Here is a 15,057-nt window from a genome sequence, read left to right as displayed (position 1 = left end):
CCTCTGATTGGTATTACCAGAAATAAGGCCTTCAGTGTCTTCAGTGTCTTCAGTGTCTTGCTAACAGATGGGTTTTTTTTAAGGTCTAAGCCAAAAACCATTAATTTGTTTCATTAGCTGTGTTGGCTACAAGGGCCAAACATGAACAATAAGTAATGAAAAGCCTCGTATCAGTCAGTAGATTCAATTGGTGAGACTTAGTAAAACAGTATATATTAACTGTGTGAAAAGATGCTGTTTGATGGTCACTTATATGACAATTTCACTTCAAAATAATGAGCTAAATATTTGAAAGTACACACACAAATTTAAACAAGCAAATTTTTTAACAGCATTCAGTGGGTTTGTGTAATATAGCAGAGGTTTTGGTAGGTAGGAATGCTTCGTCGGTCTTATTTACGAAGTTGCCAAAAATATATAATATTTGCTTAGAATATTTGCTAACCTTTGCTTAGAATCGATGGATGTGATGTTACAAGATAGCAGATCTTCCTCCTCTCGGAATGTAACTTTTCTAGTTCTTTCTTCTGTGAATGGCACTAAATAAAAAAGAGAAGCACAAAGTGAGCAACTCCAAACACAACACTGTAAATTTTTCCAGTTTGAACTGAAACAACAAAAATTACTTCAAATAATATACAAATTCTAGTGAATTCTGATCTGAAAATCAGTCTTACAATATCAGCCAGTGAAGAGTACTTTTCCATCAAATGTAAAAGAATTAATGAACTGTTGTAGGTAAGTCATAGCCTTTTCCGAAGAATCCCAGAGAAAAATTAAGTATCCGTTATTAATGTATCCATTACTTTTTCAGATAAGATCTGAATTTACTAGTAGGGAAAAAAGATGGTCTGTATTATTTGAAAGTCTACAGTATCTTATTTTTCAAGATATTTAAGTGAAACTAAAAGGAGTAGTGGTCTCATTAGTTCAAAAGGAGGAAGACCAGATTACACACTGAGCTGTAACTAGAAGATGCATGAAACTATGTGAACATGCAAAATAAAATTGCTGTGTTTGACCAGGTGTCGTGGTTTGGACCTTGTTTTCCCCCAGAGGCTAAGAAAAGTGGTAGACCCCAAGGGGTGGAAACCCCTGGAAGTTTTGAAATTCTGCCCAGTGGGCGCTCCTGCAAAAATGTCAACATTCCACAAGCTCACCGGAAGAGATGAGTTGTAGTTTTGGTTGTTGGGTAGTGGTGGCCATGTTGTAGCCACAAGGAAGGGGCTCTGAGCCCCTTGGGCCCTCTGGGGCCTCCCAGCCCCTGGCTGGGGGGGACTGCAGAGACTTGGAACAGTGTTAGACTGGACTAAGTGCCTGTAGTTATGCCGGGAGATGTTTTCTCCATGGGCGCAGAGCAGCAACTGGCACTGACCGGAGAAGTGGTGGCAGAGAGCCAGGACAGATAAGGACCTGAACTGGAGAAGTAACAGAGACATGCAGCACCGCAGAGAAGACTCCTGGAAAGGGAGAGAGAGAGAGAGAGCCAGCAGCTGACAGACAGAGTTCTGGGGGTAAGACTGATACCAGATTCCCCCAAACTCCTTTGAGACCTCTGAGAAAAGGAGGAATAAATGGACTCCTATTTGAGAGGAGCCTTGGAGTACAGCAGTACCGGAGAGAGAGGAGCTAAGAAGCTCAGAGCGTCCTGGAGCTGGACCGGGACGGCCAGATGGAATGCGGGGGGAGTTGACCTTGGCCCCCTCCCCCCTTGCACTGCTGCCACGGTGGCAGCCTGAGAGACAGGGCACAGAGGCCCTGCAAGGAGTTTTGAATCTCCTGGAGATACCAAACCGCCACGAAGACCCCCCTGTGTCTTCGTGATATGACGTGGTGAAACGACCTTGTCTGGGGTTACGAAGCCCACGGAAGACCCCTTTGCCTGTGTCAAGGGGGCCGAGGGAGCTTGGATACCTCCCTCGTGAGTGCTGGCAGAAATCCAGCTATCAGCTGCTGCATGCATGAGAAGACAGACAGATCGCTGCCTTAGAAGATGCTGCTGCTTAAGGACTGGAAGGGATCTGTCCTTTCCCTCCTGGACTTTTATTTAGAGGGGAGAAGAGATCTGGTCCATAGTAAATACTATATGTCATGGTAGAGATAGTTGTGATCATGTGTATAATGTATTACGATATTTATTTGTACAGTCATTGTAATATATTCCCTTTCCCCCACTTTGAGTCTGGTGTGTTTTGTCTGGAAAAACCCATCTCACATTCGGTTGAGATGTGGGAGGGGGAATGGAGCTAGGGAATTGGATTTTTGGGGCTATCTCAAACCATGACACCAGGGTTTAACAGAAGTCTGCTGCATGCCTTTTAAATATGTGATTTGAAAAATCAGCAGTTTCCAGAACCTATCCAGTGTCCAATGACAGAAGAAGAGACTGAAGAAGAATGTTGCTTGCCATACGTAAAATGAAAATGGCCAGAGCATGGCTTACTCTAAAATCAAAGTACTACTTCGTTGAGTGTATTTTTAAACACCTTTGTTCTGGAATTCTGCAATGTTTATCCAATTTTTAAAGTCTTCAGATTGTAATATTTATGTGGTACCATGCAATATATTTCTGGAAATATTAATAGCTAAAATAGCTGTTAATAAAATTTAAAAGAACAAAGAGCAACGTTCACTACTAACTGCACTGAACAGATTACTGACATTGCAGGATAGCTTAGCCATGAATTCCAGATTTGTACAATCACCACACAATTTGAAGGACCAAGAATTGAGGTCTCAGCAGATGATGAGCAAACGATCCATGCCTGCAGCAAAAAGATGGAGATCTCCACTCTAGGCCACAGCTCTAATAAATGTATGAGTTGTAAGGGAGTGCCAATAACTTTGATGAAACAGCACAGGGTATTATATATTTATACCATGCAGGGTAAAATTGACAAAAGTCATTGTGTCATAACTGATCTCATCTTTAACCCCTGCCATAGCTCAGGACTTTGGAGATTCCTCTAGCCTTTCTTTGTATGAGAATGCCATGACACAGTTGGAGGGTCCTTAAATCCCCTGGATGGATTTAAGAATTCTATTAAAATCAGTTAGGGTTCCCAACTGTCAACACTAAACCTTTGTGCAATACTATCTTCTGTCCTCACAAACCATGTTTTCAAATGCTTTTCCTGCAACATGGGAGCAGTTCTGCTGAAGTGTATTTAACTATTTAGGGCTCTCCGGATGCTTTCTGTGTATGCTCCAATTCCACCAGTCTGTTAAATATGAGTATCAGGATATATCTGTGCTTGTCTCTTCCAGTAGGAACAGAGAATAAATGCAATACAGGCCTACAGAAGAGGTAGTGGCTGAGCAAGAGAGAACAGAGCCTCCTGGATTGCCTGCCTTGTATGTCCTCACCCAAGGCCAGCAGGAGATAACAAGAGTAGCACACTCCGTCAGATTTTCACGTATGTCATGTGCACCTACTCATACTATGTATTCTATACCAACAGACGGTTGCATAAGAATTTTCCTTTTTTTTCATTTTTTTTCTGACACAAAAGGTTTTCATGGAATAACACGATCAAGAATATGTAAGAAGACCAGAGAGTTTGTATTTGCTTTAAAATTCTGGAGACTAAGAAAATACACATTTTTTTATTATATGATCATATAAAACTGAATTTCAAACTAATTATCTTAAAGCAGTGTTTTCAGTGTTTCAGTATTCCGTTTCTTGAACTAAGAAATAAAAATATCTGCTTGTGTTTTAAATTCCATGAACTGATTTATTTGGGCAAAGACAGGAGAGAAAAAGTACTAGACACTGTTCAAAAGTCCAAGAATGAGTCATCTGTTACAGATTGTATGGAGCCTCTGAAGACCTGGGAAACAACCAGCTGGCTCTCTTCTGTGAGAAAACAGCATATAGATAATAATGAGACAATCAGTTCAAATCCCAGACAATGAACTTAAATAGGCTAAGAAGGTGGTAAAAGTATACTTTTCTCAAGATAAAATCTCCTGGACACAGGTAGAGTCAAAAGCATCTTTCTAAGATGGAGACAACTCGTCCAGTACACACCAAACACACTGAGAGATGTTTATACTTGGTTAGTTAGCACACAGTTTGGTTAGATGGGAGGGAGAGATGTTGCTGTTTCCCTGTTATGGGCTAGGTCAGCCTGTTCTGTATGGCATATCTGATTGCAAGAAAGTTTAATGGGATGTCTGTGGCATTCTTTGTCTGGCCTGTGAGACAGCAGCACTAGCTTACAGCAGCTTAACATTTTTTTAATCAGCTTTTGTAATCCTGACACCCTCTCCAAACACTTTTGCAGACTAATCATTCAGAAAATATTCTAAATGATAATGAATCTATCCACTGAATATCTGGAAGCAGATTTTATTTTCCCTTTACAACAAGAGTCAAATTAATTATGAGCAGAACAGCAGTGCTAATATTAAACTTCAACACTCCACACAGGAGAACAAAGCAAGTTCTATTATATACCTTTTGATTATATTGCTCGTTTTTGCCTTCTAAATGAACAGTGTTGCAGGACTTTTTTTCTTTTTGTTTACTTCTGTCTGGCAGTGGATCAATGTTTTGCACTGTCCTCATAATCACCGTTTCCGAACTTTCAGAATTTGGTATCTCAGAGTCACTAAAACAGCATGTTCAGGGAAACAAAATCAAGACAAATACTAAAAGTTCCAAAGAGCCAATGCTTAGGCACATAGAAATTAACACATGTAAGAAAGAAGAGAACTAATATAAAATCCAAACACTACTAAGGTGACTTATTTAATAGATTTTACAAATAAATAAAGAAGAAATCTATCACCAAAATGGTCTTAAAAAGTTCTACTCTGTGAAAAGGAATCTCACTCTACAATGCAGAGAAGTCTGAGACTTAGTTGCTTCTTAAAGGACCGCTTTTGTTACAATCTACAAAACTGACATACATGAAAAGATACTTGACAGTATTTCAAGTCTGTGAATGGCTCATGAAGTACTAAATTTCTACTTTCCTTCATTTTCACATTTTATAACAAAACAAGTAAATGTATAATAATTTATAATATTTTGCTTCAATTGAACTTCATCTGGGGTGTTGGCTGAGACAAAATCAAAAATCACACTTCAGTGAAATCTCTATTTAGCACCCTTTTGGAGTGCTTTTAAATTCTGTAAACTTGGTAATCCTTTCACTGAGATTGCCTCCCATGCAGAGAAACCAGACCTGAAACTTTAATTATTTTTCAAATTTTTCCTTAAAATTGCACTAAATGTGCTCTTAATTGACAGGTTTTCACTGCCTTGCCTCAGATTACTATTTGCTTTCTTATATTCAGTGAAGTCTATCCTAAAACTTGAAGTCTTGGATGTATAATTTTCTATAGCATCAGTGGCTATTTATCATTATTTGTGCGAACAGATTTGTGAAGGAATCCCTTGACAGAAGGCTATTTTGATTTGTCACTCTTTAAACCAAGACATTTAAAATGGCATAACTGAGTTCAAATTAAGTTGCACCATCATAAAAATCTATGGTTTAGAGATGGAGGCTACTTAACCAGAGAAAAGGCCTCAAATTGCAGAGTTCACACAGAAAAATGTTTATACTTTTCAAAACTTGTCCTGACACATTAGTATGTCTTATTGACTGATAAGAAAAGAAATCAATGTAATGGTTTAAAGGTGTTGCAGTAGCACTGAGACATTTCTAACTACATACACATTTCCCGCACCTGAATGCTTTCAAGGAATGTTCTATTTAGGAAATGGAAACTTGAATTTAGAAACTCAGAGGCAGGTATTATTGATAAAGAACAGTATTTACTAATAAGTAGAAGAGGGAACTAAATGAAGATACTTTCCTAATTTGTTGAGACTGACATCTTGAAACCTCACTCTCAAAAATGTTCACTATTCTATTACAAGAATTCCCTAAGCCAGCATTTGTACAATAATCAAAAACAGTATTTATGGCTAGCTATGAAATGATGTAATTATTTTCATAAGCTATGCAATTATTTTCCACTTCAACCTCAAAGTGCGATGACAGTGTGCTCGCTCAATTTTGCTCTTAAAGAGAACAACACAGTAAATGAAACAAAAAGCTCACTAACTGCAAACATGCATCCACATTTGCATATGTGCAAACATGAATGTTTTCTGTTGAAATCAGATCTACAATATTACAGAAAAACAAATAAGCTTAACATTAATGATATCAATTGACAAATTACATGGTTCTTAATTTGTTAACTTGCTCAAAATACTGTGTTCAGGAACCACTTATTTTGCACAGGGAGAAGCAGCAGAAGGGCTTAATTTGCCACTATTGATTTGCTGTATAACCCATAAAGCCAACAAGAAGCCTATGAATGATTCCATTTTCTTTATTCTTTTGCCACCCTTCCTGCATTTTGGATAATACAGGCTTGAGAAATTTCTTTGCTTGTCTGTTAGGACAAAGTCCTGAAAGACAAGGTGTGATAATCATTTGCTTAGTGGCCTATTGCTGCCTCCTCAAGTTTGTAGGGACAAATGGGAGAAGCAAAACTTCCAAATGTTTATTTAGCTTGCCAGTGCAATTTTCTGAGAGCTTTGTGACTCCTGACTGGGACTGTATGTGGTAACAATTACCTTTAAAGAACTGATTTTTAACCATCGTTCAATTAAAGTTAGTACAATGACTGTGCATAAAACATACATGAAATAATTAGTGTGGATGGTTCTTAATTTAAAGGATGTTAAACAGCTTGTAGACATCTGCTAGCAAGCTGAAATGGGTCATTCAAAATTTATCTAACTAAATTAAGGGGAAAAAAATGTTTCTCCTCCCGGGTCGGCATGTCACAAGATAACTAAACCGACTTAGTTGGCTTGCCTGGGAATCCTTAGCTGTCAGTGGTGAATATGCAAAGGGCCAGCAAATTAAATCAACCTGCCAAACTGTCAATTTCAAGCCTCATGACTGCATGAAAATAGCATCACTGGAAGAAATCAAGCATTGCCTTCTTTTGGGTTTCCTGGCACCTATTCAAATACTCATGCAGTTGTGGTTAATTTCACATGCAAATTTCAGTCAATAAGCTCAGAACAAGACCTCCCAAGATATTTCAAAGGATCTGACAGTATTTTTTTTGAATACCAAATCAACAGTAGTTGAAATTCAATCTCCATTTGCTAGTGCTTTACATATGCACAGTGTCCCCTCTACAGGGCTAAGTTAATGAGAATCGTACCTGCTTTCATTCACATCCTCCCAGCCGTCCTTACTGAACTTCTCAAATACATTACTCATAACCTTGATGGACTGTTTGAGAAAAGCTCCATGATGTCCCAAAGAGCTCTTTTCCTTGGCTGTTTTTAATTTAACCTTGGTGCCTGTTATCTTGCATTGCCCGGAGGTTGTCACCGCTTTGGCTTTATCCGGCAAGCATTTCGGCTCTTGCACTTGACTCAGCAAATCTTCACTTTCATTTCTCAACCTGTTAGCTTCTGCCACTTGCCTCTTCAAAGAGGCAGTTTCTTTTTCCTTCTCATCAATCACTAACTGAAGTTCTGATTTTTCTTTTTTTATTTCACAAATCCTCTTAAGTAGCATTTCCAGCTCTCTTTCTCTTGTGTCTGCATCTTCCTTTTGTACTTTTAAAGATTCTTTCAAATAAATTTTATGATTCAGTAAGTCTTTATTTACTTCCTTCTGTTTCCTTAATTCCCCTTCAATAGCACTGAATCTTCTTTCTAGTTGTTGCATCTAACAAAAGCAATTCACAATATTTCAGCCCATCGAGTAAAAAAAATAATTATGTTCTCAAATATATTTTTATATGACAATAATATCACATGAAGTACAAGGACAAAAACAATCTATAGTCCTTAAATTAAAAATAATTCTAATGTAGTGCAGATGAAAACATTTTAGCTGCAATAATACAGCTGTTGAACAAAGGGCAGATGGTAAAAGAAGTTAAAATTTGAGGCAAAGTGACACAGAAGTTTAGGTATGCTAATAAATCTCCCTGATGCATCTTGAGCTCATTACCGATTTGGTTATACATACTAATTGAATTTAAAAAAACATTTTCAGAAGGATTACTACTTTGAAATACAATTTTGCGCTAGCTATGTAAATCAACAAGTTCTTTTAAGTGTCGTAAATACACACATAAAATATTAATTTTATCTTTCAAAAAACCCCAAACAAATCCTAGCAAGAGATATCAGAAACTCAGCACCTAAAACCATGAAAGCTAATATGTTTTTCTATTCACTGAAAGGAAAAATCTATCCTGTTTTAATTAAGATACTTTAACTTTACAAGCTGCTCATATAAATTCTGAAGAAGCGTTCTACCTATATATGATATATATGCTTTGTTTGTAAAGTCCTTTGAGGTTTACACATATTCAAGGTCATTAAAAATAAACTGATTCTCTATGATGTTCTGGAATATTTGCATAAAGCAGCAACTAAACCTCTCAATTTCCAGCAAAAAGGGTCAATTTTAATTTTAGCAGATGTCAAAAATGAATATTTAGTCTTTGAGATTTCCCCAGAAGTGTGAAGATGGCAGCAGAATAAGTTTTGTGCTCAATAACCACTTACTCCAGTATTTCGAAGAAACACTTTTTTAGTTAGCTTTGTACAAGCTGCATTCCCACTCTTTCCCTAGAGGAAGTGTCAGGGGCTCTAGATTTCTCTGGATATGGTTAGGAAAGACTATATTTCAAGAATGCACAAGGCTAACTTGAACTTGTCACCTTGTAAAATACTGGTCAGTTCCTTCACTTTGTAGCAAGACAACATGTCAAAACTACCTTTGACACTGAAAATACTGAAACCATATTATTTGTCAATGAATGCTACATGTTTTTACAAGGACATTTTGCCAATGTATTTGAATTATTTTAAAATTTATGGAATCTATTACAAAATGGGTACCACAGATGTGATTCAGACAAATGAGAGGTCTTAATGTACAGGGTAGATTTGGACAAGAGCTGCTCAAACTTCCTATACATTTGTGTATTTGATACTGAATTTCTGCCTTTGATAGCAAATCTTTAATATGAATGCCTATGCATTGCTAGTTTCCATTATGGAAATTCACAGCACTCCCACAGTGAAGAGACATTGCCTTATGGCTACATAAAGTAAATTGGTGAAATTAGAAATAAAAGGGATTTTTTCAAATGCTTCAATGAAACTAAAGTTTATGATAAAAATTGCAGTTTGCACTTTTCTCCCCAGTGACAAGGTGTTAGACAAATACCTTTCTTCAATCACCTTCCTAAACTGATTTTCTGCTATCATTTTCTCAGTTCTTTAAAGCAACCTTTTGCACTCAGTAGTACTTAAAGTCATGTATGACAGCTGGAAGGAAACAAACAATGAAAAGCTTCTACACCTCTCCCCAAGGTACCATCATAACTCTGTATATCCATAGAGATAAAAATTATGTAGTACCTGGCAAACAAAATTACAGTTCTGAAATATAGATGATAAGCAAGCATAAACTGTGTGACATTTCAGATGGTAGCATTCATATTATTTCAATTACTCACTCTACCTTAAGATAAATGAATGTGAGCACTTTCTATTCTGTGTGTTATTATTTTAACATGATGTTTGTCATTCAGTAATAACGAGATGACAGCCTTCATTGCCCGACCATATGGCAAGTGTTACAAATATATGCAATCACATCATCTGTTGTAAATTACTATACTCCCTACAAGTTAATTCACAAATAAAAAATAAATAGACATACCTGAACTGACGTTCAAAGTTATAGATTCGTTTTTATTCAATTTAGGCATGCTTTCAAAGATTTATAAGTAATTAAACAAATAGTTTTGCAAAATGACAAACAAAAGGCACGATATTGTTTAAAGGATGCCTTTTCTTTGCAAGCAAACAAAACATATGGTAAAATACAAGTGAGCCCTCTGAAGTGAACACCTGTTAACATACTAAACTACTTGTGTATGTTACAATGATCAGTACAAATAGCAACTAGTTAAGAGCATCTTGTTACTGTAGGAGGCAAAACATGTAGAATGTTGATCAATAAAGATAAAATACCTATCATATTTGCTAAGCTACTACATGCTATCTTGTGAAAAGAGTGACAGACTCAAATATGTAGAAAATATTTTCATATGCAATATAGTGCTAAAATTTAAATATAATAAAAGGTAGATTTATCACTATTATGCATCATTTCTATTCTGCAGCAAGAGCTCTATGGAGATTTACACCTGATATCATGTAAAGTTAAATAGTCAGCAAAAGAAATTAAGGTTCCTGAACTTTCAGTGGCAAAATGCTAAGCATGTGTTACTTCCAATTTAGATAATTTGTTATTTTTTTAACATTACACCTCTAAACATTCTTTTCATTTTCTCTGACATTAGCCATGTTTATCTTAACGATAAACGATAGCTACTTCCCTAGAATTAATTTCTGCATGTAATCCTGTAAATCCACATTTTTAAATTAGGAAAGAAAACCATTGCTTAAATTTATGATCACTGACAGATATATATATATATGTGTGTGTGTGTACATATAGAGAGATAGATATAGGATTCTTATACCAAAATTTAGGTCTGTTTGCTGGGGTTGGTATCTCACCTTCTGTAACATCTGATGTGAAACTTCTCTCATATTCCTCACCAGAGTATTATTTTTGACCCCATCATCTTCACTAAGTTTAAAAAGTGGCTCTGTCAGAAAATAAATAACAAATCTCTATCACTGAATAAATAAAATACATTGTGGCATTTAATATGTCACTAAAACAATCCCTAGACATTTTAAGGAAATGCATTATTTACTTCCACAATGATTTATAATGTGGTCTATTTTCTTGACAAGCCTTTTGGTCACTTTCTGAAGATGACCTCTCTTCAATTATTATTGGAGAATCTCTGTAGCATCACAGTATGTTTTTTCAGAGTACAAGCTTTTCAAAGGTACAATAGATCTGCAGGTTAAAGACACTACACTTTCATTCCAATTTTTAGTCTTTTATAGACTATTCCCTCTATGCCTTAAAAGCAGAATTCCTTGCCTTTTTATCTACAGTCACTACCAGTTTTGTTCTCTAGGTCTTGTTCCCTGCTAGGAGGATCAGAGTGCTTGGTGAACAAAGCAAACAGTAACTGAATTAGGATGGATGAAAACTTTAAACCCTGTTTTTTGTTAAGTTAAAGATCATGTACTTCACCAGATGAATCATACAAATCATTCCACTGAAATACTGGGAAATCATAACAATTAGAAATTGACACAAGTAATGAGAGTAAACATGAATCTAAGCATCAGTGTCAGAGACAGCTATACACTTTAGGTACTAAGAATCCCAAGTTAAAAATTAGATCTATTGAGAAAGAAGAATGCTAAGAAAATGTTTACAAGCACTAAGACATACAGTCAATCAGAAGTAAACCACATTCTGTTTAGATTTTAATCAAGAGCTTAGCACTCACAAATTGCCCACTGCTCATAGAAATGTCCAATTACACACTACAGAAGGTTTTCATCTTAGAATATGAAATACTCGTTAAAGAACAAAAGAATCCCAACACTCTAAAACCACCACAATATTCATATTTCTTTTCTAGTCCTTCTTTCCTCCAAATTAACTTAAAAAATTAATCTTAAGGGATAAATATCTGTGCTACATGGTGAAGGTCTGCTTTAGAAGTAATATTTCAAACTACAAGCAGACACCGTAGGTCACTTAAAAACTTTTGATTTATAAACAAAGAAAGCATAGAAGAAAACAGTGTTACTCTCTGTAGATTCACAACCCTCTTGATATAAACAGTGACTAACAAGTTTGTTAGAGTGAATTAGACCTTTCTTTTGTCTTTGGAACGTGTCATGGCCAATTAATACTTCTGTAATCATGAAATAAATGGAACACTATTCTAAAGATAATAAAAGCTGAAAAAGGTAAAACTATGCATCTGGGGAATATGTACCTTTACCTTGATATTAATATGCTAGTTCCCATGTTACTTCAGACTACAGTCCCCCAGCACAGTGGTACTGCATACATTTAGAACATTCTTTAAGTAACACACAAAGATAATATGAACATGCTTTTCATCTTTTTCTAAATATTCACTCATTTGAATGTCTGTTGCAGCTTTTATATCAGCATTTACTGTACTCCACTGAAAAGAAAAATTATTTCCCATAGTCAAAGAAACTGATCAAAGCACACAAGGTGTTATGTTTATTATGTGGATGTATTAAAATGCAATTTAAAACTCTATAAATAAACATATTATATGCAGATAATAAAGAATACTGCTGCAAAATAGATAGAAAAGACTATACTTGTTCAGTATTATCACAGAAGACACAAGGAATGTAAATAAAAGTAAAGCCAAAGGTCACTGATACATAACCCTTTCTACTGAGCAGAAAATAAATGGCCCATTCTAGCCCCTTCTCCTCTCCTCCCTTCTAATTGTTATGTAAGTGTTCATTGGAATTGGTTAGGGAGGCAATGAAAAAGCATCACCTGTAACTAACTGTCTGTCTGCGATAGCAGAAAGATACATCATATCAGTCTACTCAGCAAGACGTGCTCTACCTGTCATACTGCTACATAAAAAAATACCAACTTCTCCCTCAAGGAATAGACCCACAAGTCATAAACCCCACTATCTTCAGTCATCAAATTACCATGGTCTTACAGAAGCACACTTATGTCCCACTGAGAAAACATAGCTAACTGTCAGCTTCAGAACGTAACACTTAATTCCTAATTAATAGTCACCAAATCTGATGATAAGTTAGTTCAACACTGCTGCCAAAATGGTACTTGAACTATGATACCACAGTTCACTATTAGTATTTGCAGAAAGTCTTCTCACACAAAGAAAAAAATACCAGTTTTAAGAAATATTATAGAGCTTTGTAATAGTCACTCACTATATAAACCATATAGAACCTATATAAACCATGGAAAGAATGATATTTTTTTCTGTAGTACACACCAGTTGAAGGATTTCCCTGACAGACAGAAGGTGCTATGGTGCACAAAGTCACTGTGTTACTGACTCCAGCTACCCATGGTACTGGGTGGCAAAAACCAGGTGGTGGATAATACCACTGTGAAGACCAGAAGGGAATGCCATTCTCACATATAAGCTGTAAGTTATAAGTAGAGTTAGGAGTCTCATAATGAAAGAAGTCTTCAAACTACCTCCTTGAAGAAATAGCGGGCCAACAGTTTACTGTCTTTTAAGAAGGCATTTGTTATTTTTCTGAATAAGATTTGATGGATCCACTATCCTGCTTTTGGAGGAAACGACTTGACTACCTGCCAACACCTCCTTTACCTTAATATACAAATAATGACATGAATAGCATGAATAGTAAATTTGGATTTGATGACTACTAGACAATAACTGGACAACAAAGTAAGAATGGAAAGAAATTGGGAAGTGCAGGAACAGTTTCCTTTTGCCCTGACTCCCTTCATCTTTGACCACCATGGTTTGAAAAATTATATTGGAAGAACAACAAAACTATCCAGTATTTCTTCCTGACAAACAAAACTGATATCAAATAAGACAATATGCACTATTTTAACAGAGGAAAGCTCTGTCTCTTTTACAGAATTTATCCCTTGAAATTAGAATACCTGATGAAAACAGATATCTGCTAAGGTGAAAGCGAATTCCAACAACATTGATAAACTAAGGAAATTCATGAGCAGCTATTTTTTACACTTCTGTTGGTAAAAGTTTGGAAATGGCTGGAATCATCTCAGTCCTATGTGCTAAAAAGGTTTTGCTTAATACGAATCTTTGGACTGGAATCTTATCAGAAGTTTCCTGTCCATTTAAATGATAGTTAAAGCAACACATGATGGAAAAGGTAAATAAAATTTGCCTAACACGCTTCAGTACTAGTTTAACCCTTTTTCTCAGTCCCAACAAAAGAACAGTTAATCTTCATACCAATAACCAAACCAGAACTGTGCCTCCTCCCACAAGCTTTTAAAAGAGGATATTTTTATCTGAAAGACAATGAAAAAAGAAGGAATAAAAGACTAATTGTTAAAGCACTAAACATGTCAAGAATTGGCAGGTTTAGAGATTTCACTAGTTTTTGGAAAAGCATGGATATTGCTCAGCAGGCCCTCAACTCCTTCTCACCACTAGTTGTCTTACCCTTTCTTTCTGCACAAAGACTGACTAAATTGGAAAAAAATGAAGCAGCAATTTTTAAAGTCAGTATTTAAAACCTTCACTATTTCCCTTCAGCTCTGTCTGTGGCTATGAAGGTAACATACGAGAAGTAGTATGAAAGAAAACAGTAGCTTTCAGTTTTCAGCAGCTTGATATTTCCACTTAGTTTTAGAGATAAAATTTTAAAATAAAGGAAAAAAAGATTTTATTTTTTCATGCAAGTGATCAACATTATCACAAGAAAATAGAAAACAGAAAACAGCCACCAGCAGAAAACTATGATAAAGAATGGTAAGGCTTTATTTCTAAGAACATGTAGAGTACTTCACCAAGTCTCCTACTTTCCTTTGCACAACACTGTGCATGAAGAATTCACCAGAGAAGCAACACACAGAAAAATGTAACTATTAACTCGAATATTTCTCCTAGATGATTCAGAAACAGCTAACAATACAAAGAATCAGAGGAGTGATGGAGAGGCAACAGTAATATTATCTATCCGACTGACAAAGACTCATCTTCATAGAACCATTAACTACTGTAAAGATTGTAAAGATTTAAAAGAAGATAGTGATGTTCAATATCTTGATGAAATTCTTACACAAATGTCACCATTTTGGTTTACTTTCAAATTCACATACTTTATCAGACTAGTTTTAAAATAGAATTCTGAATTAGCACCAAATTTCTATATCACTATATCTCAACATGAGGTTCCCTGGTGATCTAGTGGTTAGGATGCGGCGCTCTCACCGCCGCTGCGACCTGGGTTCGATTCCCGGTCAGGGGACTTCCCCGGGCAGATGGAGCTCGTCAGCCCTGTAAGGCCATCCATCTAAGAGAAGGCCACTCTAAACAAACCTACGTCCAGAG

At 36.1% G+C, this 15,057-nt stretch overlaps 1 protein-coding gene across 5 annotated transcripts in view; it reads right to left on the bottom strand.

Moving 5' to 3' along the window:
• CNTLN (centlein) overlaps positions 1 to 15,057 on the bottom strand; it is a 205,671-nt gene that overhangs the window by 58,534 nt on the left and 132,080 nt on the right. For all 5 annotated transcript variants that reach the window (XM_039384599.1, XM_039384601.1, XM_039384600.1 and 2 more), the window contains 4 exons: positions 10,604 to 10,695; positions 7,207 to 7,721; positions 4,463 to 4,616; positions 446 to 539 (listed from right to left, as the gene is read on the bottom strand). In XM_039384599.1, the coding sequence (XP_039240533.1) occupies positions 446 to 539; positions 4,463 to 4,616; positions 7,207 to 7,721; positions 10,604 to 10,695 (855 nt within the window). The remainder of the gene's footprint in view (positions 1 to 445; positions 540 to 4,462; positions 4,617 to 7,206; positions 7,722 to 10,603; positions 10,696 to 15,057) is intronic.

The sequence above is a fragment of the Pipra filicauda genome, unplaced genomic scaffold (genome assembly GCF_003945595.2).
Source record: "Pipra filicauda isolate LSUMZ 115617 unplaced genomic scaffold, ASM394559v2 scaffold362_size804934_pilon, whole genome shotgun sequence".
Classification (NCBI taxonomy): domain Eukaryota; kingdom Metazoa; phylum Chordata; class Aves; order Passeriformes; family Pipridae; genus Pipra; species Pipra filicauda.
Note: the sequence above shows the minus strand (reverse complement) of the source record. Positions and strands in the feature narration are given on the sequence as shown.